This window comes from Aspergillus undulatus, assembly GCF_047715775.1.
Source record: "Aspergillus undulatus strain CBS 261.88 unplaced genomic scaffold BDV17scaffold_4, whole genome shotgun sequence".
Classification (NCBI taxonomy): Eukaryota; Fungi; Ascomycota; class Eurotiomycetes; order Eurotiales; family Aspergillaceae; genus Aspergillus; species Aspergillus undulatus.
Window position 1 is genome coordinate 37,379 of NW_027396608.1, and position 26,615 is coordinate 63,993.

Here is a 26,615-nt window from a genome sequence, read left to right on the forward strand (position 1 = left end):
CTGTTCTCAACCGCTCAGATTGCGCCCCAGAGATTGGCTACTGAGTCTACTGGGATCTTCAATGGCCAGCTCGGTGGTCGGGTGACCGAATTTTTTCATCACGGACGGAATCTCCTATTTTGTCTTTCCTGCTGCAGTCTTGAATTTGCTCTGTGCTGTGCTGGGTCTCTTCCGCGTCGATATGTGTGTGGCTCTCTGGCTCCGCTGAGACAACTGACGGCCAGCTTGGAATGTTCCTTAATTAGCTGTGATTGATGTGCTGACTGTACAGGAATGTCCCATAATTAGCTATGCTTGTCACATCACAGACTTGCGAGTCGCGCTGATCACTCAACAAAGTCAATACTGCCAACAGAAGAAGCAAGTTAGCTGATCCCCGTTCAAGCGTTGCATGTTGCATTACCATTGTTCTTGCTCCGACAGCGGCCATCATTGGGCGGTCGTTCTAAAGATAGGACTCCCGGCGCTTGCAGTTCGCCCATCACGCCAATCAGCACTGTCTATTTTAAGTGACTGGGGATACGACTCTCGTGGGCGGTTCTTTGCAGCTACAATCATGGTTCGCTCGCCTTGATTGGTGTGACGATCTGACTGGCTGCATCTTTGGCTCTCTCAACCTGCCTCTCAGCGTCCAGGAAGACCCTCCTGTTCGAAGCGCCCGCCTCATCGCAGCCAATAACCGCTGCTCCAAGATTTTGTGACAGGGATTCGTGAGCGCGATGTGCGAAATGCTGCATTAGTTTCTGCACGGATGATGGCTGGTGCCAAAACGCGCCTTCGTCAGCCCTCCTCCCCGCGCTGGGGATCTTATTTATCACTGCCATGCGCTACTCGGGGCGTCAAAGTCTTATGTTCCTTTCTCTTGTGCAGTTGGCCTCTTTGCTTGCGTGCCTTTCGTGTTTTCTTGTGCCTTTGGCTCTGGTAGCTAGGCCGTCATTTCGTTATTGTTTGTCGTGACATCTTTCCTTACGCAAACCCCCGTTGATCGGGCCCATGCTTTGAGATACCCCTAGAAGTACTGTTTGCTGGCTCACGTACATAATCCGTCTAGCAGATTACGGGGCACGATGGCTGAGCTACAACATCGTCCTGCAACTGCCAGATGTCCTCCCCCTCGGCAGGTCCGAGGGACGAGGCTTAATACAATAATTGAAGACTCGCGCGAATCGCAATACTCAGACAAGAATGGAAACAGCCCAACCGACAATGTTCAGAAGAGTCCGGCGCCGCAATTGAAGTTGAAGACCGCTGGGCTTCCATCACCGTTAGCTAGGCGCCAACAACAGAGATTCCTATCGCCGCTTTCAGCAGGGTCGATATCTTCGTGTTCGGATGTGGACTGGCAGAATCAGATGAAGAACTTTGATGACCTTTACGATGCTACGGACGACGAGTCGGACTTCAGTGACGAGTGCATGTCATACGCAAGTAGTCGACCTACGAGCTTGTCAACGCCAATCACAAGGACCGACTCTGTGGTGTCTCCAGGATCTCGAAAGCGATTCCCAGCTCTCGCTATTCCCACGTCGAATCTATGGCCGTCGCTCAATGGGGCCCCGAAGAGTTCTCCAGTTCCGCCAACACCTCCGCAGAAGATACCAGTCTCCCCGGCGGCTCTGTCACTACTCTCTCGCTCAGTGCCTGGGATGCATGCGACTCCTTCGTTAGATGGCAGTGTTTCGTCAGACCAGGTGTCGAACATTAGCACGCCATCTACTCCGAGCTTGAAGTCACTTCCAGATACCGACTGGAATCAGCGTGAGATTCATGTTCTACCAGACCTGGACGGTGACTCGCATCCGGAGATCAATTCTGAGCCTGGCGAGGAAGCACCGACAATCGAAATACCCATTGAGAGTGCCGACGACGACTGGCGGCGCTTCATTGGAGAGTTCCCACAGATTCCTGACCCGTCGACTCCGCTCGCTGGTTACAGAGCAGAGCCTGTACGGGAAGATACTCCTTCCGATCGAGGAGTAGCTCTCCCTGAAGGCGCTCTCGCAACCTTGCAGTTTATCCCTCTGGAGGGAACGCCGGAGCCTTGGTCGGAGACTTCTGAAGACAATGAAGAGATGTGGCAGGTCGCCACCTCAACTGAGGAACACCGCATCGAGAATGACACGCCGAGATCTGAGTTATCGGATTACAGCTTCTCCGGTCTTAGCATACCATCACCCGGGGGGTTCTTTGACTCTCTGGCTCCTCGAGCTCGCCACACCTGGTCTTTCCCAAAATTCAGCCAGGTGCCAAATTCTGCTACCGCTGAGAGGTTCTACAACGTTCCTTTCCGTCGGAGCGAAGGAGAGGTCGTCGAGCATGTCATTGATCTCCCGGAGAGGTCGAATGACGAGCAGCTGACGGCAATCTACGCCCCGCCGACCGCGCTCAGAATCCCCGAGAGTCCTGCATATCCGCCAACAGAGGGCACCATCAGTCCAGTCACTGAAGGTGTTCACGAGATCTCGAGGCCTGTCACCACCTACGACCCCGACGAGCAGGACGAGAATTATGCCGAGGAATTGCAAAAGAAGGCGTTGTCAAGTCTAGATCGGACAAGTGTTTGGCTGGCAGCACAAGCTAAATATCTGGCAGCGCTTAGCGAAACGAATCCAGTCAACAACGCCGAAGATGCCGATGAGCGCGACGAACCCGAAGAAAACGTTGCTGTTGCTGAGGCGACAGCACGGCTCGAGCGAAAGAAGTCTGTTCGATCAACCGAGACGTTACCGGAACCGCCTAGTTCTCTTCCTGGTGCGCTCGCAAGCAAGGATTCGATTTACTGGCGCGGCTTCAAGTTTCTTCTCGCCCAGTCCAGGCAACGGGATACTTTCGTACACCGCGGCACTCGTTTCGACGCAGTCCAATCCACTCGTCTGGGTCTGTCTGGTCTGCACAACAAGTGTCTCCTCGGTAACTACGAGTTAGTTCCTCCTAAGCGCCCAGCTTACAGCGGGCCTTTCTCACAGGCTCCCCGCAACTCTGTTCTCGTCTCTGTTCTGCAAGAGAAGGCTAAGTTCTCCATGGTTGGGAAGGAGCAGCTGGTTCTCTCGCAGATCAGCCAGCCCATCTGGGCCATGGAGGCCTTGAGGTTTCTCTCTGGTGGAAGCCTTGTTTCGAGTCCAGCAAAGAAGCGCCTTTCAAGAAGCAGCATGAACACAGCTACCCGAAAGAATTCTAAGCGCCGCCAGATCAGGATCCTTGACCTGGGTGGCCATGCTACGGCTGAATGGGCTTGGCACCTCGCACACGACTATCCCCATGTCAAGGTCTACACGGTCTACACTGAGCAGCAACAAGTCAACCAAGCCATCAAGGGCCCTCCAAACCATCGTCACATCCAAGTCTCCCAGCTATGGCAGCTTCCGTTCTCTGACAACAAGTTCGACGTCATCTCGGCTCGCACCCTGCCTGCGTTTCTCAAGACCGGAAAACCGGCTGGAGAGAGACTGGACGAGTACGATCTCTGTCTAAAGGAATGTCGTCGCTGCCTGAAGCCTGGTGGGTACTTGGAGTACTTCCTGATGGACGCTGAGATAGCCCGCGCCGGACCCTATGCCTCTGCGACATCCACTGAGTTTTCGTTTAACCTCAAAATCCGAGGCTATGACGCGGTGCCAACAAAGCACTTCCTTGATCGTCTACGCAAGCAAGACTTCGTTGGCATTAAGCGAGGCTGGATGTACCTCCCCATGGGCACCGAACCGATCAAGCCTCAAGCTCCGAGAGAAACCCCCGACCCGAGGGTCAAGAGTCTGATCGAGGATTGCGAGGCTGTTCAGGGTCCTCTGGGAAGTACTGCCGACATGGCATCCATCACTGGTCTGCTCGGCGGGTGGATCTGGGAACAATGGCTCCTCAAGCTCCAGGTTGAAATGGGTCGGGACCCGAGCAAGCTACTCGAGGGTATCGGGAGTGTGTTCGACGAGGGACGCAAGAATGGTTCCGGCTGGACATGCTTATCCGGTTGGGCCATGAAGCCCTTGTCGAAGACAGCCAATGGCTCATCGAACAACGGTGCAAAGTGATAACAGCCTCGGCTTCTGGGGCTTTGGGAAGGTCTTTTTCTGCTTTGCTGCATCCACCCCACTCTTTATCTTTATCTGTTTAATGTGAGCCCTGGCGGCGTCTCATTCTGTTCATCGTCCTGGTGGCGGTCCCCCGTTCCCTACGATCTTTCGTCTGATCTAATATGTGGTTTGGTTTTGGGTGGATTGGAGTTGCGTAATGTATGTTTGATGAATGGAGATGAAGATGGAGATTGGGATTGAAGACTATGATGAGATGATATTGATACCACGGTGAGATAACATATTCAATGAAACCCTATCTGTTCGAATCAATATCCCGCGTAGCTTCAAGGATATATATCGTGGTAACCAGAATGGATCATCCAACCCAGTATCTGCAACAACAGCTCAAGGTGACCCATATGGCGCTTAAACATTGCAGTTATACATGAAACTGACAATTCATGTCAATATAAATGTCCCTTTACGAAACCCAAAGCACTTGTCGTCTGAAGATGACGATTTGACATCCGATCACGTGACCCGTACCAGAGGTCAAGCTCCACCCTCAACCCGCAACCAAGCTACCTTACTACAGTGCTACACGCACCCCTCAAACCCCTCACAACCGCCAAAATGCTCTTCTTCAGGTGCGCACTCCCCCAAACACCCTTCACTCCAGATATTCATCCCACTAACCTCAAGTCTTACACAGCTTCTTCAAAACCCTCACAAACCAAGTCGTAACAATAGAGCTAAAGAACGACATCCGCATTCGCGGAACGCTTAAGTCCGTCGACCAGTACCTGAACATCAAGCTCGACGACATCGACGTCCTCGACCTCGATAAGTACCCGCATCTTTCGTCCGTCAAGAATATGTTTATTCGTGGGAGTGTGGTGCGGTATGTGGTGCTGCCGAGGTCTGAGGTTGATGTTGGGCTTTTGGAGGATGCGACGAGACGGGGTATGTTTCTTCCTATACCCGATGTTTCTTTTTATGGTTATGGTTATAAGGGTCAGAGCTAATGTTGCTTGTCTTGCAGAGGCCGCGAATCAGGCGGGGAAGGCGAAGTGAGGTCGACGCCGTGAGATTTCTACGATATCCATTATTTTCATGAACGCGCTTTTACGACAGATGATGCCGCTCGAAGGAACAGGACTAGACGGAGAATGCAGACGGATCAGCGTGACGACGGGGAATTGGTCCCGGCCTGCGTGCAGGGACAGCCTCCCGGTTGAGAATACCGAAGGGAAGTCAAGTCATGTTCTTGATTCTTGAAGGAGGTTATCCTCACCTTTCGTAAACGACGTGGAGGACTCATGAGCGACATCACGCATCTTTTTTGCGCAAAAATAGCGAATACCATTGTCTCGCACACCGTCTCATCGAGCCTTGATATTTCCCAATTCGTAGACCAGGTAGAGCACGTGACTTCGTGTCGCGAAAATCGAGACTTGCCGCGCCTCCGAGATGTTGGCCACCCCATTCAACTCCACGCGATCTCGTCTCTCTTTTTTGTCTATTCATTTTTCCACGAAGCGTTTGCTATCTAGTTTGGAATATTAGACTATCAGCGGCTGTACATATCCGACAGCACCGCGATATCATGCCCTTTCGCTGAATCACGACTATCTCTACCAACATACCTACTCCCCGCACCCTCAATCCCATCCTCCAGCTCCCATCCGACCTACTCAATTCTTCCCAACATGCCCGCCCCCTCAAAACCAATCAGAAAACCCTCAACCCCCTCAAAGCCCAGCACTCCCAGCTCCAAATCCCAACCGCACTCGAACTCGAACTCCCGCTCTGCCTCCGCCTCCGCAACGAAGCGCAACAACACCCTCCTAAACTTCTTCCAGAAAGCCGATGGACCACCGAAATCAAGCTCTCATCAATCCCGCATCACGCAGTTCACGAAGCAGGGAGAGGGACCGAATAGTCGGATCACGGGGCCGCGGCCGAAGTTTTTGAAGAGGGAGGGGAGTTCGGGGTTGGGTTCGGGGTCGAATGGGAACGCGGGTGGCGGTGATGGCGGTGAGGAGGGGTTGTTTTTGGAGGATAAGCGGCGGGTGAATGGTGGTGGTGTTGGTGGAGATCGAAGGGAGACGCTGAGAGAGAGATCGCGGACGCCTGATGATTTATGGGGTGAGGATGATGGTATTGGAGGGGCGGAGTCAGTGGGCAATGACGACGAGAGGTACAATGAGAATGTCTCTGCGGTGAAGCGACGAAAGGTGGACTCGCCTGTGCTCCCGACTGAGTCGACGGCTGCGAAAGAGACCTCGCGCAAGCTACAGAAAGTCAGTGGTCCTTTCATTGATGAATCAGATAGTGAAGAAGAGGAACTGGGTGCACTTCAGGATTTTGGAACCGAAGAAGGAATCGGGGATAAAGGGAAGGAGATACTGGGAGAAACGAATGCAACGGAATCAACGACGCCTCTCGAAGAGGATCAACCGGCCAAACGCGAGTTCGCCGCCGACGTACCACCGCTGGTAAGAGAAGTCACGAGCCACATGCAAGATCATGATTATCCGGATTTTGACGATATAGATGGTGAAGGCGACGGGGAAGGTGCTCTAGATTCCGCGGACGAAGATGCAATAAGGGAAGAGGAGACTCCTGGGTTTGACGCAAATAATACGAGTTTGGATATCGATGAAACACCGACATGTCCGGTATGCCAGGGGAGTTTAGATGGGTTTGACGAAACGGTAAGTGGCTGTGCTCGTGAATATGCCGTGAATGCCGCTTATACCGCGAATAGAGCTCTATAGCCCACGTCAATCATTGTCTCGATGGCAAACCTAGCGCAATATCCCCGAAGAAATTAATTCCAACCGACAGCACTCCCGACCCAAAAACTCTAGCAGACCGTGCTGCTATAGCCAGGCCAGCCCAACGAGACCCGGTCCAGTCGAAAACCTCAAAGGCGTCGACTGCATTTTCCAAAATCATGGCCGCAAATGCCGAAGATACGGCGTGGGCAGAGGCAGCTGCAAGTGATGTTGCTTCCCGGGGTAAGCAGGCCTACCAGCGGACCTGCCCGTTCTACAAACTCATCACCGGCTTCTCAATATCTGTGGATGCCTTTCGATACGGGGCGGTTGAGAACTGCAATGCCTACTTCTTGAGCCATTTTCACAGCGATCATTATATCGGACTCTCCAAGTCCTGGCGACACGGGCCGATATACTGTAGCCGAGCGACGGCAAATCTGGTCCGTCAGCAACTGAGGGTTGATCCGAAGTGGTTAGTAGACCTGGATTTCGAGAAAAAGACCGAAGTGCCTGGAACAGGAGGAGTTCAGGTAACTATGATGGAGGCCAACCACTGTCCAGGAAGTTCCATTTTTCTCTTCGAGAAGGCTGTGACTTCTGGACCTTCTACGAGGATTCAGCGAGTCTTACATTGTGGTGACTTTCGAGCATCACCACAACACGTGCAGCACGCGCTGCTTCGTCCCGATGTGGTCGACCCCAAGACAGGCAAGAGTTGGCAGCAGAGGATTGATGCATGCTACCTCGACACTACATATCTAAGCCCGAAGTATGCCTTTCCTAGGCAATCGGACGTTGTCAACGCCTGCGCAGAGCTCTGTTATCGGATTGATCAAGGTCAATACGATAGTCTGGGTCACATGCCCTTTCAGACTGGAGAAACCAAGACTGTATCCAAAAACCCGATCAGCAAATTTCTTTCATCTGCCACTGCTGCCGTCAAACCTTCGACCCCATCCGGACCAACGGGCCGACTGCTCGTCGTGATAGGGACATACAGCATCGGCAAAGAACGAATATGCCTTGCCATAGCCCGAGCACTCAAGAGCAAGATCTACGCAACACCAGCTAAAAAGCGCGTCGTAGCCTGCCTCGAAGACCCCGAGCTCTCCTCCCTATTGACAGACGACCCACTCGAAGCCCAAGTCCACATGCAAACCCTCTTTGATATCCGCGCCGAAACCCTCTGCGACTACCTCGACTCGATGAAGCCGCACTTTACTCGGGTCGTCGGGTTTCGCCCGACCGGGTGGACATACCGACCGCCTGCAGGCCGCACACTGGAGAACCCGCCCGTCTCAACGGTGCTCCACTCGCCGCACTGGCAGACACCGTTTTCGGTAAGAGACCTTACACCGCAACGCGGGAGCACGCGCGAGAGTGCCTGTTTCGGGGTACCGTATAGCGAGCACAGCAGCTTCCGCGAGTTGACTATGTTTTGCTGTGCGCTGAGGATTGGGAGGATCATTCCGACGGTTAATGTAGGGAGTCAGAAGAGTCGGGAGCGCATGAAGGGGTGGTTTGAGAAGTGGGAGGCTGAGAAGAGGAAGAGTGGGCTGTATAAAGTGGAGGGGGATGATTGGTAGTTGTATATACATGAAACTATATGAATTATGACCACGATCAAGCTTTCAAGTTTCCACTACATACAGTAGACATCCCTCAATTTTGTATGACTTTAGTAGTTTAGTTGTGGCTTAGGCGGCACATGACCTCCAATCACGGGGCCGGCAGAGCGCTGACACCATGCAAACCGCGGAGAGACGGAACTTCTTTTTGTCCTTCAGCAACGCCTCTGCGGGGGAACAATCGCATTCCAACCCCTCACTATTGGTTCTGGGGATAGCCTTCCTTGGCCATCATTTACAATCCGTCCATCCAGAAATTGGCAAAGAATGGTTCGCAAATCATGGGAGGGGAGTTAGCATGACCGAATCAGAGTGGGCGGGGAAGCAGGTCGGGGAAGGCTATCGGCTGGCGTTCACTGCGAGACAGGCTGCCCACTCCCGACCTCGACTTCCGTGCCCACTGCTTTGCCTCGGGGATGCCTTCGTCAATCGCGTCCTTTAAATATGCCCTGACTGGACTTGGCTGTTGATGTTGCTTTGAACAGACAGCTTTGTTAGGGACTGATTCGACTCTCTCGACAATTCCTTCTTCTCTCGTTCTTTGTGTTTATTGGTCTTGACTCTTGAGCCGCCTGGTCGACCGACTATCACTCACTATCTGCAGTGCAGCACTTGCAGATTGGTCTCCGCTCCAATCACCGCCAAGTATCTAGTTGGTTAGTCGCATTCCTGCAACTTTTTTGACGTTTTACTTTCGCGATCTTCGCTTGCTCTCTTGCAGTACTACCGTGTTGCGGCTGCGACTAACTGGTCTGTGATAGAACTGAATCGTCCACCATGATTACCGACGTGCTCACACCTGATACGATCACTCCCGAGAGGATCGCCTATGCCCTCTTGGGGTTGTTGGCCGCTTACTACGTCATTCCGTATCTCCAGACCTACCGCCTGAGCGATATACCCGCGCCGGGCCTGGCTGCCTGGACAAACTTTTGGTTGCTGCTTCAGGCTCGCAGGGGCGAGCGGTTTCTTACTGTGGATAAAGCGCACAAGAAGTACGGCAAGCTTGTTCGCATTGCGCCTCGCCATATCTCGATTGCCGATGATGCGGCGATCAATGCTGTTTATGGACATGGAAACGGTTTCCTGAAGGCGTATGTTCAACCTACCTAGGTTGGCTATTGATGAGTAGCTAATTACTTCAGTGACTTCTACGATGCGTTTGTCTCTATCCGCCGTGGTCTGTTCAACACCCGCGATCGTGCGGAGCACACTCGCAAGCGTAAGACTGTCTCTCACACCTTCTCCGCCAAGTCGATTGGTCAGTTTGAGCAGTACATCCACGGTAATATTGAGAACTTGGTGAAGCAGCTTAACCGCACCTCTGATCTTCAACGCAATCCTAAGACTGGTTACGCTACAGTCGATGCTCTTAACTGGTTCAACTTTGTCGCTTTCGACATCATCGGTGACTTGGCTTTCGGCGCCCCGTTTGGCATGCTCGACAAGGGCCAGGACATTGCTGAGATGCGTAAGTCGCCCGATTCTCCGCCCCAGTACGTCCAAGCTGTCGAGGTGCTCAATCGACGTGGTGAAGTCTCTGCTACTCTCGGCTGCTATCCTGCTCTGAAGCCATTTGCCAAGTACCTGCCCGACCGTTTCTTCCGGGATGGCCTTCAGGCCGTTGAGAACCTGGCTGGTATTGCGATCGCCTGTGTCAACGAGCGTCTCAAGCCCGAGGTCATGGCCAACAACACCCGTGTCGATCTTCTTGCTCGTCTTATGGAAGGGAAGGATGCCAACGGCAACAAGCTTGGTCGTGCTGAGCTTACTGCCGAGGCCTTGACCCAGCTGATTGCCGGTTCCGACACCACCTCCAACACCTCCTGTGCCATCCTCTACTGGTGCCTCCGCAGCCCCGGTGTTATTGAAAGACTCCACAAGGATCTGGACGAAGCCATCCCTACCGACATTGACGTTCCCACCCACGCCATGGTCAAGGACATTCCTTAGTAAGTTCATCATCTGCTTCTCATGTTAAGCACTACTGACTCTCCAGCCTCCAATGGGTCATCTGGGAAACGATGCGCATCCACAGCACATCGGCAATGGGTCTCCCCCGCGAAATTCCCGAAGGTAACGCCCCCGTCGAAATCAGCGGCCACATTTTCAAGCCCGGCGACGTCCTATCCGTCCCCAGCTACACGATCCACCACAGCAGGGAAATCTGGGGCCCCGACGCCGATGACTTCGTCCCCGAGCGCTGGGACCCTGCCCGTCTCACCGCCCGCCAGAAGGCCGCCTTCATCCCCTTTAGCCATGGTCCTCGTGCCTGCGTTGGTCGCAACGTCGCGGAGATGGAACTCCTTGTTATCTGCGCTACTGTCTTCCGTGTGTTTGACTGGCAGCTGCAGCAGGAGGGGCCGATGGAGACGCGTGAGGGATTTCTGCGGAAGCCCCTTGGGTTGACGGTTGGTGTTAAGAGGAGGGCTGTTGCTTAGATGGATTCCAACTTGCATTGGAGGGAGTTGCTGGGATGGGATATTACTTGGGAGGAAAATGCTATCTACGCGTGTCAGGGATATCCTGTTCGTGATGACTTATGTATAAGAGATTCAATGAATTCATGTACGGTTGTATATTTTCGGGACAACTAGTCCACGTTCAAATCGCGTCACCCAGAGATCTGTAAGCCGAGGGAAGTAGGGCACTGACGCAGAAGCACCTTCCTGTTTTGATGGCCCATAACATTAATCTCCTCTCTCACGGCCTTGTCTTTTCTTAGCCATCATCAGAACCAGTGAGTTATCAGATCCAGTATCGTTTTCACAAAAGATTTCTTTTGCCTCCATTAGCCAAGGGTGAAGCAATACAGCTTCAGATTCCATAGTACCAGAGATCCGCTTATCAGTACCTATCCTGACTCCCGAATTGGTTCCCCTCTCGGTGCCAGTCCTTCCGTCAGCACTAATGTTATTGTACAGCTACAGGCTGCAGATGGTCCCTCGCGTAACAAGAACAGGTGACCACTACCAGCCGGCCCAGGTACTACGTTCCCTTTTCATCTATCTTCATCTCCCCATACGACTATCATCAATGACGGGAGTCATTCGTCTACTTTGGCATTGCAGTCTTCCAAAATTGTTTGATGCATTGATGGTCATATCATATTTATATCCACAATTTCCCAAAACACCAAGCTCAAATCATCATCATAACCAAGGCAGCCAGCTACCTGGTTTACCGCACAGTGTAACCACCGTCGATGACGATGTCCGCACCAGTGGTATACGTACTTGCGTCGGAGACAAGGTAAACATAAGCACCCTTCAACTCCTTCGCATCTCCGTTGCGGCCCATGGGGATCATGCTAAGCCACAGGTCCTGAACCTTTTTGTCGACAAAGTCACTCAGGCCGGTGTCAATGTATCCAGGCGAGATGCTGTTAACACGCGCAAAGTCCCTCCACTCGTTTGCCAGCGACTTGGCCATGTGGATACACCCGGCCTTCGCAACGTTGTAACTCGTCTGCTCCTGCGGGAAGTTCGCAATGTGTCCGCTCATCGAGCTCGTGATAACGAAGGACCCAGTACCCCGCTGCTTAAAGTGCGGGCCGACCGCCTTCGCGCAGTGGAATGTCCCCGTCAGATCCGTCTGAATGACCTCCTCCCAGTCCTCGACGCTGCCGTCCAGAATACCGCTGTTGGCCGTCTTTCCGGCGTTGGCGATGAACGCGTCGATTTGTCCAAAGTCGGCGATGACGTCCTTGACGAGCTTCTCGACGCTCGCATAGTTGCCGATGTCCAGCTTGTAGGCCTTGGCCTTGACACCGTACTCCTTCTCGATCTCGGCGGCGTTCTTCTCGCCACCTTCGGGGCGCGAGGCGTATGTAAGGGCGACGTTTGCGCCGACTTCAGCGCAGCCGCGGGCGGCTTCGATGCCCATGCCGCGGGGGCCGGAGGCGCCGGTGACGACGACGACCTTGCCCTTTAGGCTGAAGAGGTCGAGGAGGTGTTCGGCCTTGGGGACGGGGATAGGCATGTTGCGTTGTGTGGTGGTGTGGTAGAAGAGAGAAAGAAGGAAGGTAGTAGTATTGGTTATAGTAGAGAGTATGGTAGGATAGTATAGTAAGAATGTAGTTTAGAGGCAGAGCAGTAGCGGAGTTTATAGCAGTCGGACGACTCTTAATGACGTGGCGATGATTTCACGGCTACAGCGCCAAACAAGATAGATGGGGCCTATTTATGTGTTCATTTACCCACTACTTACCACTCTTCACTCACTTTACTCTGTTCTCTGGGGAGGGGCTGGACTGTCCGGGCCCGGGAACGACGCGGGTCTATGACGCCATGAGGGCGGGGACCCGGCGGAACCTAGGCTCTAGCTAAGGCTACGTTTACTGCTACACACCATTAATTCTGTAGAAGAGGCGCGATAAGTAAGGATTATATAACGGAGAATAAGCAATTGGTCACGGATTACACAGGAATATTGCTTTTTCTTGTTCTTGTCGTGGTGCTTATGGGCGTCTTTGTCAGGTTGTGTAAGGTGGTCCACAGAGTAGGTTGGTGAGGGGTCGAGGGGTTGGATCGAGGGGTTGGATAACATCATGTCATGGAGGGGCTTTGGAAACTAGTCCAGAGTAGTAGTTGGTTGTCAACAACTCTAAACCCCATCTGGTTCTGGGCTGGGCCCTGGCGCTTTGGCCTAGTCTGACTGTTGCCAACTTTATTCAGCTCCGGTGGAGGGGTCGATACAGAGGGGAAGTTGGACTCGTGTTCTGGTTACAGTATTGTTGTTATATCATCGCATTCAGACTTCTATGATCTAACCTGAGATTATATTTGTCATATCTTTGTTAGCTGGTCTCTATACTGGGCATTGCCAGAGTCCAGAGACCGAGGTCCGGAGTATAGCCTCAACTCAATCTCGACGGAGAAATGCCTCCCCCTCCTCGCCAACGCTAGCCCGGCCAACGCCAACTCCAACGCCAGCCTCACCACGTCTCGCCATAGCGACGGCGTCCTGTCGTCCCCGCTCCGCATCAACCATCCACACTAGCGGAATCGGGCAGAGAATCAAGACGCCAATGAAAATGAACCCGGATCGCACGGCACCGGTCCAATCAATGAGTGCGCCGACGATAGCGGGGCCGACGAATGAGCTCCCCTTGTCGGTGGCCGCGTACAGCGCGTAAAACGCTGCTTCGCTGCCTGGGGGAATGAGCTCGCCGAAGAGCGAGCGGCAGTATGATGCTAGGCCGCCGGAGACGATGCCGTGGATGATGCCTAGCGGGAAGATCTCCCAGGGTTGTTGGAGGCCTAGGATGCCCCAGTTACGGATGAAAGGGATGTATGCTAGCATTCCGTATAATGGGATGATTTCGAATAATGCGACGCAGAGGAGGATTGTGTGGGTGGAGTGCAGTGAGAACCGTCGCGCTACGACGGGCCACAAGAACGCACCGGCCATTCCTGACATTGTCGCCGTTATAGACAACAAACCGACAGAGACGGTGCTGAGGTGCAGCTCTGTCCGTGCGAAGAGAATTGCAGTTCCGGATACAGTTGCGATGGCGTCCGAAATCAGGAACCAGGCTGCCAAGAATATTACAACTTGACGCAGCCTCAGTGCTACCTTGATTGTGTTCCAAAGCGACTTCCATGCGAACCCCACGAGACGGAACCAGACGCGCCATTTCTGGCGGTAGCTTGAGCCGGGAGTGGTATCTTCCAATGGTGGACCAGGGCGGCTACGTAGCCACCGACTGCAGACGATGGTGAAAGAGGCCCACCAAACGCCTACTAGCAGCAAAACGAGTCGCAGCGGAACGGTTGGATGAGCCTTGCCCATTGATGTCTTTGACAACGTGAACAGGAGCAGGATACTGAGGATTTGCACGAAGACGGCGGCACAGTAGCCTAGTCCAACGCCTCGGGACGAGATGCGTGTGGACAACTGGAGTTCCGGAGATGTAGAGCCAGACGCATTCCCAGATTCCTTCCCAGATTCCGCTGGGGCAGAATCACGGGTATCCTCGTCGTCCGACCATGACCGCAAAGAGAAGTCATCTGGATCAGCATGAAGACTATGTAGCTCCTCCCCATTCTTATCCGAAGGCACTTGGATCGAGGGATCGTTGGCGACGAGGATCGGCAGGAAGGAATTTAGGACGACAAACGAGGAACCGAGGCAGGTGACGCCGACAACGACCAAGAGGGCCCCGAGTACAAACACTGGCGGCGCAATAAGCATAAAGAGCATGGACGTCGCGGACCCGACAAAGCCGAATGCCAATAATAGGGTCTTTCGGTTATTTTCTGTGACGATGAGTATAACGAGATCATGCAACGGGGTATTACTGCTGTCTTTACCATAATCCGCGAGCGCACTGAATGACACGAGAGTCAAGGCCTGGATAAGCACGGCCAGCGAAAAGGTGTACATGGCGAAACTCGCCGTGTTTATCTCCATGCCCATTAACGGCACGAGACATGCCTCGTTCGCCGGTGCAGTCCCGTTACCGGCAGGCGGCGCGTCCGGACCGACGCATGGTAGACGACTGTCGGACAGGGTTCCCTGTTCACGAGCCAATTGCTCCAGGGTAAGAGGAAGAAATGATCCTGAATAATTAGCCCGAGTATCAATCGCTTTATTTCCACATACCGACACCGCATACTGCGAAAACCTCGGCAGCAATGCCGTAGGCATACCAGCCCCAGATCTCGCGCGTATGAGTGGGGGAGGTGTCCTCGCCGGGATAGCGGGGAGATCGGTGTCGACCGGAGTTTGCCTCCTCAGGCGACGAGCGGAGCTGAGAGAAAGACGCCATGGGAGCAGGGGACGAGGAGGAGCATACAGAAACAGAACTTTCATGAGAGCAGCATTTCTGGAGAGCCAGAGCCAGAGCCAGAGCCAGGGCCCAGCAGGGTGCGGTGGAGCATGCAGCAGCTCATCTGCTCATCTTGTTCGTCCAGCGATCGATCATGACGGAGGTTCGGGACAACAGCGGATGGCCCGGATGTGCCTGACCGCTTTGAGGGACAGGCAGTATCTTACCAGGAGGCAGGCGGTGGGTTGTGCATAACTATGTATCAAATATGCCTCGATTGGTCAGCCAGATCTATACAGCAGCTTCAGATTCAACGTGAGCGCCATATTCATGACAACAATGACAGTCAACAGCCATGAGTTGGTCAATGTGACAGCTGGGCATTCCTGTGTTCCCTTGAAAATGCCCGGCCCTGAGGCACTCAAGCACCGAGAAAGGCAGCCGGTCCCGGCCCGACTCAGTCCTTCCCCTTTGGGCCCGGTCACTTCTCTCCATCTCCAGGACTCTCCTTCTTCCCCTCCCGTCAGCTCTAGGAGTGTCTCTCGTCTCCCAGCCTCTACAGCCCACCATTCTAGCACATCTCTCGTCTCCTCACACTGCCTATCCTAAGACTACCTAGGGCTCCTCTCCCCTCCTACTTCCACACTCTCGCATCTACATCGTCGCTCGACCGCAGCACCGAAACAACCCCCCGCATCTCCTCAGCCACATGTCGTTCATCATCAATTGGATTATCTACGCTATAAGTCGACTATTTTATCGCATTCGTGGCCATGATTCGCGCCAGATCATCAATCACGCCGCGTTCAAAGATCACCCAGAACCAAATATGATCCTAGAAGCCCCAGAGTGTGGCCGTTCTGGCTCCCATTTGCTCTCAAACCATACCTGCCTCGCGGAAGGCAACGTTGGGATGATGCCAGAGCTGCGGTGGAGAGCACCTTCACATCTCGATGTCAAGCAATACGTACTGATCTGTGAGGATCTCGATGCACCTATACCATTCTACATTGTCACACACGGACTCTTCTTTGGTATACCACCAACCACCATGGAAGCCTACCCCGACGACATCGAAGAGGACAAGAACTGCGCTGGTCGCCTTACTCTTGCAGGTTGGGGGTTTGTTCCGACTATGATGGGAACTCCATATATCGGAGCCGCTGCCCCGCTTGGTCATGGAGTTCACCGATATACCTACACCATAATCGCCCTCAACGAACCCCTCCACTTCGATCGACCTGATAGAGTCAGGAAAAGTCATGTCAAAAAGGCCTTGATTGGCAAAGTGATTGGTTGGGGCCAGTGGACTGGTCACTTTGAGCGCCCATGGCCACGCTGAGCAATCTCTACTGTACATGAACGGGCGGGTGGACAGCTTCGTCGACTGGCGTTTCATATTGAACCTAAAGAATGGCTGGACGGATGGAAGATCGCATAATCAAGGCATGCCCTGTCTATTCTTCCTCATCTCCTAGATGTCCTCGGCGAAATCCTTGTGTTTTCTACATGTTCGCTGCCTACTGTGCGAGCGTCCTTTCCTACGACCGCTTTACCCCGATTGCTGAACCCTAGGAAGCAACAAGAGCTATAATTAACTGCATCAACCATGTTATCCTTCGCATAGGCCATTTTTTCCATGACGACGCAACTCGCCCACTAGCTTCCTATATTTCCGGTCAGTTCGCAAGGCACAAATACGAGGGCATCGTACCTACCTGATTCTGCCTCGATTTGCTCCCGAAACATTGCCAGGCGATGAATTGATGGTTCTACGGATGTCTCGCAAGCCCTCAACGTCGCGGCACCGGTTCGGTGCGACTGCCCGCAGTCCTTCAACAGCGATCGCAATCCCTTCAAAAGATCCAGCAGTTGCATGGAGCTTTTCCCAAGAAGCATCCGTACCAATACTACCGCCTCATCTTCATCAAGGTCCATCTGCCCCAGCTGTATCTTGCTTCGTATGCATAGGAACTGGGGTAGTGAGGGGTCGAAAAGGGCGTCCTTGCGGCAGACGTTGTATGCTAAGCAGACTGCCTCAAAAAGAGCAAGAGATTGGTCGGCGAGAGTCGGAAGAGTCATGAGGGTTGACTTCGGATTGGCACGGCACTCTTTGCATTTGAGCATCGTCTGTCCCTGGCTGATTATTCGCTCGACCAAAGCAAGGATTCTCTCGAACTCAACCACCGTATGCACACTGCGAAGCTCGTTCATGATCTGCAAAGCTCCTATCGAACACTGGCAGCTAGCCTCCGCTTCCATCGAGGCAAGGATGAGATGGTATATTATGCGGTCGGAGGATTCGGTCGGCAAGCAAATATTTCTGTTTAGTTTGTTGGAATTCAGGTATGTCGGCATTATTGTCAGACGCGATGTGCTCATATGTCCTGCCCCTGAGCAAACTCTTCGCAATATGGACGAAACGAGAAAGGCTAATAAAGAGGGTAGTAGCGACATCAAATTCACAGTCTTCCATCACATGCACAATAAACAGCTCTGATGTTGACGGGAAAGAGATACAACCTCGGGTCCGTCAAGAAGCATCACTCATCAGCCTCACAATTCTCATCACATCAGGGTGTGAGCTTGTTCGCCTGTCACTACGCGCAGCCAAATCATCGTGGAACCACACAGACTCTCTCTGACCCGCCGAGCGTCGTACAGATATCTAGAATAAACCATAACCTGGGTACGGCTACCACACTCCGCCATCTGGGCCGTGTTGGGCACTGACACTCATAGGTACCCCATGACAGACCTCAGTGACCTTGAAGGAGCTATTCTAGGATGAAGACAACATACGGCGTCTTAGGGCGGCATATGCCTACGGCTAAGCTACAAATGAAGCTCAAAGCATGGGTTGGAATGTTTGGATCAAAAGTTATAGTGGACACTTCTGAAGTGAGAAACATCACGGTCGAGTCAGCATCTTCAGTTTGACCGTAACCAGCTGCAACCTCTCATACGTCTCCTTCATCATCATCACTCGGCCTCTCGAAGTTGAGGGAGCCAGGTATTCTTGCGTATAAACTTGGATTCGTTGAACCGTTCGTTGCAGGGCAGCAAGTCGACGATGTAGCACTCGTTTCACGAATACGAATTTTTCTTCAGATGGTACGCAGAAGCCCCCGATTATCAAGGGACATGCATCCAACTGCTTTCTGAGCTGGACACTACCACCTTTGAATCGTCGGGTGTGGGTTGTCAGTCCGGCTTCGGCTCCATATTCCTGAGCTAGAGGCCCAAAATATTCTGGAAACAGCCTCTCAACGACGTCATTTTCAGCAGAAGTGATTGTGTCCAGCGCGGTAATCAGACTGTCAATACTAAGCATGACAACCATGAGATAGTTCACTCTGATTCGTGAGCACCCGCGGCATTGAAGTATCGTCTCAGTCAACTGCTGCAGAACCCGCTGGCATGTCAGAATGCTGTCGATGGCGATCGCAGGACCCATCTGTAACGCACAGGCATTGACGCGGATCAAGTCCCTGACGGCCTGGTCATGATTCTGGCAAGGGCAGATAGTGGAAAGACTATTGATGTTTGCTTTGAAGTCTTCCTCAGGAAAGCTGTAGTCGTGGGTTCGCTTGGACGAATTTAACTGAGGGAAGAGACTCGATTCTCCAAAGCCCCCACTGAGAGACGGAATCGTCTGTGACCATGCGAAAGCTTCTTGTTTGGAGTGCTCGGGGTAAGCGGAATGTCCCTGAAGGCACCCTTGCCCAGGCACAGGCTCAGTGTGAGGCATGCAGCTGCTGATGGTAGGATAATAGCTCGACGACGGAGTCGGATCTATGCCTTCAGATGTGGAGTCAGAGAAGGTCTCTGACTGAACTGGCAAACTGTCTAGGTCCATCGACGGTGTTGTCATTGTTTCATCCACCTTGACATCGCTGTCAAAAGGATCTGGGAAAGCACACCCTTGAGTAGGGTCCGTGAAGGGATTCGACATGAACTCCTGCAGCCAGCTATCGGAAGCCAAATCGATATTATCGGACACTACGTGATCCGGCAAGTTAGCGTGATCTTCTTCGCAGCGAGACAGTTTGGGGAACGAACTGGTAAAAGGTGCTGTTGAAACGATGTCCATATATGTTGGGGTCTGCAGGCTGGCATTTTCGACTGAGACGTCATCAACGTGGTTGTGATCGAGTGCAAGGGCGTCGAACAACAGTTTCTCGTCATTATCGACACACTGCTCGTTTGCACCAAAGTCCGGCATTGGCTCCTCCTTGACTTTCTTCTTCTTCGGACCCCTTATCTTCTTGCTTAATGATCCATCTCCGGCTGATGAATCAAGATTCGGGTCTCTTTTCTTAGCTGGCCTCCCCAGTCGTCGAGAGATGCTGTAAACACAATCTATGTTGTGTTTCTGGCACCGTTTGCAGGAGGGTCTCTCGTGGCTGCATCGGATCTTGGCTTGCTGGCAGGCATTGCAAGTTGAACGGACCTTGACGCTCTTGGGCAGTTTATCAGGAGAGAATTCCCCTTCTCTGGTTTGATTCATGATGAAAAGGCTTGAGGAGTATAATGGTTTGAACAGCAATATGCACCCCTGGGTCGTATATATGGAAGCGTACGAACAATGGCTGAATCCCACACCAGCAAAATCCCCAAACCACCAAACGACTCTCTGCTGAAGCACCGACTGAAGTGGAGCTGGGTAGCAATGGCACCGCATCTCGACTCTGTCTGGCTCATTCACGTTACATGACCCACGTACCACATGGAGTGTCCACAAGCCCCTTGATTTCTTGGGTGTTCGGTCTCTTGCTGCTCGAAACCACGCATGGTTTGTGCAATCCAAGGTACGGGTGCAGATGCTTATCACGAGCGTTGTGTACCATCAGCTCTTACATCTAGTCAAGTTATGCGAGTTCGTCGCTCTCAGTCCAGTCTCAGCCTCGGACCCTGCACAAGAAAGGAACGGTCCAACAAATCAAGCCTTTGCATTGTTCACGGCGCCAACCCCCCAACTAACGGCCCTAGACCGTGTGGGTTACACGATTTCTTGAACTAATTAACTCCCGGAACGACGGGTTCAACGCAGTCCAGCAAACCGCCAACGGATAGTATCCCCACCATACACTTGTACTACATGACAGCTTGCTGCCCGCTCGACCCTCTCACATGCTCCCGAACACCTGCTGGAGTGGTAGCCGTTGCAATCACCGGCTGGCTACAGTGCGCCGATCTCACCCACGTTGTTGTTGGGCTCGCACTGGGTGTCGTTGACGTCCCCGTCACAACCTCGTCATTGTTTACAAAGAAATAGTTCCCAGCCACGGGTCGTTGGAGGCCAGTAACCCGTACGAATTGACGTAGGTCGAATCCCGCCCTTGCCTCCATGGTCTTGGGGAAGATATGTTGGAAACACTCGGGAAAGGTGTATCTGTCGTGCTGCTCAAAGGCAAGATACACGTATCGATGATGTGAGTTCGGTGGCGGCTGAGGGGCGATATACTCGGCCGGGTGCTTGTCGAATCGACCTTGCCCGTGTCTACCCGGCTTGAGCCAGGGGTCCCCCTGGTGGAATACCATATTTCCCTGGTACCAATGCAGAATAACGGTCATAGCGTCCCCATACAGGACGTCTAGATCGACACAGACCAGCAGGTAGGTCGTGTTCGACTGGAGCCCCACGGTGCTGATTCGTGGCAGAGGATGCGTATCTGATCGTGTTTAGCCTGATTCACCAAGAGACCTGAGCCATCATACCTGACATGAGCAGAGTGTCTCCAGGGGATATCCATTCCGTGTCAGGGTATCGAAGCTCAAGGGTAGGCAAGCCTGTCGGCAAGGGGTTATTTTCCGCGAGGTCGTCCTCCGCGAGAGCGGCGCATGCCCATGCGAAGGCGAGAATGATGAAACCCTTGAGACGCATTCTGTTGCTTTTTTTTGATTATCTGACGCTATCGCAGCATGGTTCAGATCAAATATTGTTCATTCCCTGACGTCCACTCACTTTATACGAACAAACCCCAACTGCACAGCTCAGACGTGTAACTTGTGGGTTTTTCTTGACCTCTCGGTGACTATCAGGACGGCGAGTTAAGCGACGAAGCAATCCAGAGCGACCAGTCTATAATTTACACGCTATTCTATCATCCCCGACAAAGAGGGCCTTGCAAAGCTTTTTACCTCTCCCTGTGCCCTCCACTGGAGCCCCTCCAATATACAATTCCCAATAGCGGACAGCAAACACCAACAATCAACGTCGCAACAACCGCGTAGGTCCTCCCATTCCCAAGTCTATCGATCATCGGCGTAACAAGCGCTGTACTCGCCGCGCCTAAAAAGCACCGAACGAAGTTGTTTGTCGCCATGACCGTTGCAGGTATGCTGTAGTACAGATCCACCAGCAGCACGTTCATCACATTGTATGAGGCCGTGACGGAGAATGACACCAGAAAGATTAGAACGAGTGAGACGGGCAGTGGAGGGCGCAGGTCTAGTACCAGGCCGTAAGTTAGGATCGCCATGGCGCTGAGGAACTGCATCCGTTAGCGATTGGACCTGATTGAGAGGGATATGTGTACTTACAGTCATCGGCCCCCCAATCTGCAACCTCGCCCGCTCAACAGAGAATGCTCTCTGAACCGTCGTACCATCTGGCTCTGCATCTCCATCTCCATCTCCATTCCCATCCTTCCTCTTCGTGTCGAACCCCTCACAGCACCGCCTATAATTCCAATCCACAACCCTCCCATTAAACGTTGCAGACGCCAACGAACCCACCCCAGCTGGTAAAAAGACCAGCCCGATCCCCATATCAGATAGTCCGTAGATGTCTTTGAACTGCGAGGGTATTCCCGCCGTTATAGCATAGTATGATGCGAAGATGAGCCCATTCGAGAGGAGGATGAGCCCAGTTGGGAAGTGGAGGATTAGGGAAAGTGAGGATAGGGGTTTGAGGAGGGAAAGGAGGGCTTTTTTCTGGCTCGTTTTCACCAGTTCCTCGTCTCGCCGTCTCCTGTCTCGTTCTCGTTCTTGTCCTTGAAGCTGTTGCTTATACCCCCTCGTCTCCGGAAAAAACCCAGTCATACCCAGAAGCATCCCTCCCCCCGCAACCGCCAAAGCCCAAAACACCCCCCTCCACCCAAACCCCCCTACAAGCACACCCCCCAACACTGGCCCCAAAGTGGGCGCAATAACATTCCCCAAACTCGTCAAGCCCATATACATCCCCCTCTCATCCGGCTCAACAAGGTCCGCAGCGACGGCCGCAGAGAGCGCGACTGTTCCTGAGATGCCTGTGCTTTGGAGGCCCCGGTAAGCTAGGAGGGCTGCGAAGCTGTGGCATGTTGCGGAGCTTGCGAGGAGCGTGTTTGAGAGTATGTAGAGGGAGAGACAGAATATGTAGGATTTCTTTCGCCCTTGGGTGTCGGAGAGAGAGGCTGTTAGGGTTGGGGAGAGGGATTGACAGACCTATACCTCTCATCAACAATCCCCCTTTAAGTCTGTCTGACACTATTCGTTTTTTTCAGGAGAGGGGGGAAGGTGGGGGGGGGGGGCGCGGGGTGTTAATGGGAAAGAAGAACTAACCATATACGCCGTGATAGTAAGATTGATTTTCGCGGACGAAACGTGCAGTTCTTCTCCTATGCTGTTCAGGGCTGGGTAGTAGATGTTTGAGCTTAGTGGGGAGAGGGAGGAGGCGAGGGTTGCGATTAGAATTATGAGGCGTTTTTGGGTCGTTGTGTATATTTTCTTTTGAGGGGGTTTAGAGGATGGTGGTGGTGGTGGTGGTGTAGATGGAGGTGAGGGAGACTGAGGCGGGGATGAAGGGGGAGATGCCGGGGGAGGGCGTAGGAGGGGGGTTGTTTCGGTGGGAGGTGGCATTGTCTTGATTCCACTGGGTGATTTTTGGATTGAAGGAAGAAATCTCTATCCCGAGGGCAAGGTTTACTCGGTTATACTGATATATGGAGTGCAGCATGTGGAGATTCCTATTACATCAAAACCGGCAGTAGACTGAGCTAGGACCTACCACGGCCAGACTCCTGCTCGAGTAGCCAAGTCTCGACACAACTTCTCATCACAGATATCCGACCACACAACTACGTAGCGGTCTCAAATCTTCGGCCGAGGTGCATCCTCTCGCGCATCTCCAGTGTAGAGATGGGCTGGGCGCAACAACTTGCCGCACGTCACTATAGGTTGGGTTAGAATCCTCCGGTATATAACAGTCACCGTTGTATCGGGTACGGGAGCAACTCACGCATGTACTCCCGCCAGTGGGCCATGATGCCCATGATTCGCTGTGCCAGCATGGCGGCGGGGATCATCTCAAGGTCGAATCCGCTAATCAGAGACAGTCGTTAGATGGTCAGGGGAACCTAAGATCCTGTGGGGCAACTTACATGCCCGTGAAGACAAAGTTCCCGTAGAAATCTGCATTGGGATGCAGGCTCCTTTTGCGAAAGTACTCATCTCCTGAAGCTGCCGCCTCAATCGCCTCGGCTAGTTTCAGGAGGCGGGTGGAGGGGAGGTCTTTTAAGATTGACTGGATAGGACGGACCCGGGGGTCAACACCTTTGTACGAGCGGTGGCCATAGCCAAACAGCCTTCTGCGTTTCTGTTTGACTTCCTCCAGGAAGGCGGGGATCCTGTCGACAGTGCCAATCTCGTTGAGGGCCCGTTGGGCGGATTCAGTTGCACCGAAGTGCAGCGGGCCCCATGCTGATGTGACAGAGGTGATCAGGCATGAGATGGGATCTGTCAAGGAAGATGCTGTTACAAGTGCGGAAAAGACCGCCAATGCCATGCCGTGATCAGCGTTGAGCATGGCAAACCGACGGAAACATGACAGCTTAACGGGGTCGGGCTTTCCGGTGTCAGGATCGACTAGACCCGCCATGATGAACAAGTTCTCACAGTAGGTATTCTCCAGAGATGGAGGCGCGAACTTAATTCTCTTTCGATGGCTAGCGGCGATCCCAAACACGACTGCGTACCCGGCAATTGTACGTAGGACAGCATGATCAACGTTGTCGTGGTTGCCCTGGTACTGATCTGAGGAGGTCGATGCAGGGATTGAATCGGGAATACAAGCCAGATATGCGGAAAGGCCTGTTAGCATCATTGCCAACGGGGGTGTATTGGTTCTAGGCTTATTAGTGACGACAAGAACATAGGAGGAGAACGTACGGAAGAGACTGTATAGCCTTCTGAACGCTTTCCGGAACTGCCAGCATTTGCTTGGCCAACTTCAACCGAAGACCCTCCTTTTGCTTCACTGTCGGATACTCTCCCCAGACTAGAAGATATAGCATATCCTCAAAATCGCTCATCCATAACTCCTCCAAGCTGTAACCGCGGAAGAGGAGTAACCCCGTATCGTGGTCTCTACCAACCGTCAGTTATGTCGCCCCGGAATGGATTAGGATGTTCGCACGAGAAGCTTATAGCGCTTTCAACGACTGTCGTATTGCACAATCCTGGATCATGCACTCTGAGCCCGCCGGAGACCTGATCCGCTCGATTCGCGCCCACCTCCAGCGCCTTGATTTTCTTGAAGTCTTTTGCGGATACAGCATTCCTCCGTATCGGGATTTCGTACTGGCTATTGGTCCGTGAATCTCTGACGTAAAGAGTGCCGGAAGACATTGTGCTAATTGACAATGAAATCGGGGCTCTATCAGCGTCAGCGTCAAAGCCAGCTTTTGTATATGCAGTTGGTGGCAACTGCGGTGAATCCGAAGAGACAAGCCTGTGTCGCGGCTCTCCTTGGTCGGGATAACTTACACAGAGCTGACGAATGGATTCTTCATACCGCGCGCTTGGATCTCTCAGCAAGAGTGATTTTCTGCTTGTCTCACCGGCATCCATGTGCCCGTCTGAATCACAATATTACTCCGGGCATGATTGGAACGAGATGGCAACATGTCAATGCCCGGGACCGGCCTGCCAGCTCATCATAAATTGTTCGAGATATAAAATCGACGTCAGGGTGCTTTGCCAGGTAGAGGACCCACGTCTTCCCAGTTGGTCCAGACAACGATGGCGTCTCGTGGAATTACTCCGGAAGGCAGGATCAACTGACGTCGATTGCTCCTTCCTGGCACGTGTCATACATTCCGAAACCAGGTAACAAGGACCTAGGTACTAGTATGTGCCTGCCATACATACAGCGAGCGCAAGGCATTCGTCGACATACATCGTTCCTTATTCATAATTGTAACCGATGCCAATCAGCGATATCAATCAGCGATGTCAACGACAGGATCTACGAGCACTGAACTGCCGTCCGCATATTCTAGGCAGGCCTTGAATGTAAGCGGGACAACGACACCCGAGAGCATTCATTTTATGAAATGGGTTTTCGCTGATAGTTTCGATCAAGGCCATAGATGATGTCCATGCGGGGATATGGGACAAGAAATGGGACCAGGAATATAATCGTATTTTTGCTAATTATCGCCACAGTAGTACTCCGCATGTCGTTCCATCATAAATCGTCTCCGTTTTTCGTCACGCCGCTTACTGGGGCATGTGCTCGAAGGGGTGCTCAAGCTTCTCCTGGCAGAAGGGAAGCTTGCCGACGGTCCAGATCTCAGTGTCCTGGCAGAAAGCGTAAATAAAATGTCTCAGCGATGAAGAGTTGAAGAAACGTACGGGCTTGAGGGTCTTCTTGATCTCAGAGTCGAGAGTACCGGCCTTGAGGGCGATGATAGGAGGAGCAGCCTCAGGGTCGTGAGCGATGGGCGAACCGCACTCGCCGCAGAAGATACGGTGGACGGGCTTGCCGGAGCTGCCGTTCTTCGCGAAGCTCTTAGTGGGGCCGTTGATAGTCAGGGAGTCCTTGGGGACGACGGTGACGAGGGCTGAAGCAGTTAGAACAGATCAATTGCAAGTGAAAGCGTGCGTGCGCATACAGTAGGTAGAGCCGGACTGGCGCTGGCAGTCGTCGCAGTGGTCGTAGGCAGTAATGAGGGGCTTGTCAACCTCGGCCTTGTAGGTGACAGCACCGCACAGACAGTGTCCAGTCAAAGGCATTGTGAAGAGAGAGAGGATAGGATTGGCTGAGCTAAAGCTGGTATTCGAAAATCGAGGGTTTTCGCGTGTCTGATTGGATAGAAGATAGGAAGTAGCGATCAAGGTGCTCACGGATTGAGGACCCTTGAGAAGGACTGCGGAGGAGAGCAGTATTTATAGCCTGGCTGACCTGGCCGACCGAGCAGGGCCGACAGGGTGAGGCCTTCTCCTGATCGAGAAACCATGGTCGACACGATCGCACAGCTCGATGCGAGCCACCGGAGAGCCACAGAGGGACAGAGCTAAGCACAGAATTTGTCATGGAGGGGAAGAAGGAGGTCAGAGAAGAGGGGCCGACCGGGTTGCATCACTGACTGCAGGTCACGGTACTCCAGACTCCTTCCACCTTACAACTTTTGTTACTCTGTTCTGCTTTTTCCTC

At 52.9% G+C, this 26,615-nt stretch overlaps 7 protein-coding genes across 7 annotated transcripts; 1 reads left to right on the forward strand and 6 right to left on the reverse strand.

Moving 5' to 3' along the window:
• Positions 1 to 1,067: 1,067 nt before the first annotated feature.
• Positions 1,068 to 10,862, forward strand: BDV17DRAFT_279235 (uncharacterized protein; the record flags this gene model as incomplete). The annotated part of the gene is made up of 7 exons (XM_073759683.1): positions 1,068 to 3,916; positions 4,723 to 4,915; positions 5,873 to 6,727; positions 6,781 to 8,351; positions 9,183 to 9,515; positions 9,567 to 10,373; positions 10,421 to 10,862. 7 exons carry the CDS (start codon positions 1,068 to 1,070, stop codon positions 10,860 to 10,862), a joined length of 7,050 nt encoding a protein of 2,349 aa, XP_073619720.1.
• Positions 10,863 to 11,492: 630 nt separating this feature from the next.
• Positions 11,493 to 12,681, reverse strand: BDV17DRAFT_252386 (SDR family oxidoreductase). The gene has a single exon (XM_073756536.1). It carries the CDS (start codon positions 12,400 to 12,402, stop codon positions 11,602 to 11,604), a length of 801 nt encoding a protein of 266 aa, XP_073619721.1. The 5' UTR covers positions 12,403 to 12,681; the 3' UTR covers positions 11,493 to 11,601.
• A 472-nt stretch (positions 12,682 to 13,153) lies between these two features.
• BDV17DRAFT_252389 (MFS transporter) lies at positions 13,154 to 15,279 on the reverse strand. The gene is made up of 3 exons (XM_073756537.1): positions 15,028 to 15,279; positions 14,736 to 14,984; positions 13,154 to 14,681 (listed from the first exon to the last, which is right to left on the reverse strand). The coding sequence occupies exons 1-3, from the start codon at positions 15,191 to 15,193 to the stop codon at positions 13,285 to 13,287; spliced, it is 1,812 nt and encodes a 603-aa protein (XP_073619722.1). The 5' UTR covers positions 15,194 to 15,279; the 3' UTR covers positions 13,154 to 13,284.
• Positions 15,280 to 16,070: 791 nt separating this feature from the next.
• Positions 16,071 to 19,703, reverse strand: BDV17DRAFT_279239 (Zn(II)2Cys6 transcription factor domain-containing protein; the record flags this gene model as incomplete). Its single annotated transcript, XM_073759684.1, has 7 exons — positions 16,071 to 16,134; positions 16,165 to 16,356; positions 16,417 to 16,545; positions 16,908 to 17,516; positions 17,996 to 18,000; positions 18,135 to 19,195; positions 19,256 to 19,703. The coding sequence occupies 7 exons, from the start codon at positions 19,701 to 19,703 to the stop codon at positions 16,071 to 16,073; spliced, it is 2,508 nt and encodes an 835-aa protein (XP_073619723.1).
• A 1,630-nt stretch (positions 19,704 to 21,333) lies between these two features.
• On the reverse strand, positions 21,334 to 23,038 carry BDV17DRAFT_287264 (putative MFS efflux transporter; the record flags this gene model as incomplete). The annotated part of the gene is made up of 3 exons (XM_073761127.1): positions 21,334 to 21,690; positions 21,740 to 22,624; positions 22,742 to 23,038. 3 exons carry the CDS (start codon positions 23,036 to 23,038, stop codon positions 21,334 to 21,336), a joined length of 1,539 nt encoding a protein of 512 aa, XP_073619724.1.
• Positions 23,039 to 23,269: 231 nt separating this feature from the next.
• On the reverse strand, positions 23,270 to 24,805 carry BDV17DRAFT_287265 (putative citrate synthase; the record flags this gene model as incomplete). Its single annotated transcript, XM_073761128.1, has 5 exons — positions 23,270 to 23,349; positions 23,418 to 23,500; positions 23,560 to 24,303; positions 24,347 to 24,544; positions 24,594 to 24,805. 5 exons carry the CDS (start codon positions 24,803 to 24,805, stop codon positions 23,270 to 23,272), a joined length of 1,317 nt encoding a protein of 438 aa, XP_073619725.1.
• Positions 24,806 to 25,323: 518 nt separating this feature from the next.
• On the reverse strand, positions 25,324 to 26,317 carry BDV17DRAFT_143422 (GFA family protein). Its single transcript, XM_073754338.1, has 3 exons — positions 26,074 to 26,317; positions 25,814 to 26,022; positions 25,324 to 25,759 (listed from the first exon to the last, which is right to left on the reverse strand). The coding sequence occupies exons 1-3, from the start codon at positions 26,192 to 26,194 to the stop codon at positions 25,679 to 25,681; spliced, it is 411 nt and encodes a 136-aa protein (XP_073619726.1). The 5' UTR covers positions 26,195 to 26,317; the 3' UTR covers positions 25,324 to 25,678.
• Between the last annotated feature and the right edge of the window lie 298 nt (positions 26,318 to 26,615).

Bases quoted from the DNA above. Each gene is read 5' to 3' on its own strand.
- BDV17DRAFT_252386 (XM_073756536.1), bottom strand. From the start codon at position 12,402: ATGCCTATCCCCGTCCCCAAGGCCGAACACCTCCTCGACCTCTTCAGC.
- BDV17DRAFT_252389 (XM_073756537.1), bottom strand. From the start codon at position 15,193: ATGGCGTCTTTCTCTCAGCTCCGCTCGTCGCCTGAGGAGGCAAACTCC. The intron at 14,985-15,027 runs GTATGTGGAAAT...CTAATTATTCAG, and splicing joins TTTCGCAGTATGCGGTGTCG to GATCATTTCTTCCTCTTACC. The intron at 14,682-14,735 runs GTAAAGACAGCA...TCATCGTCACAG, and splicing joins CAGTGCGCTCGCGGATTATG to AAAATAACCGAAAGACCCTA.
- BDV17DRAFT_143422 (XM_073754338.1), bottom strand. From the start codon at position 26,194: ATGCCTTTGACTGGACACTGTCTGTGCGGTGCTGTCACCTACAAGGCC. The intron at 26,023-26,073 runs GTATGCGCACGC...TAACTGCTTCAG, and splicing joins CCAGTCCGGCTCTACCTACT to CCCTCGTCACCGTCGTCCCC. The intron at 25,760-25,813 runs GTACGTTTCTTC...GCTTTCTGCCAG, and splicing joins TCAAGAAGACCCTCAAGCCC to GACACTGAGATCTGGACCGT.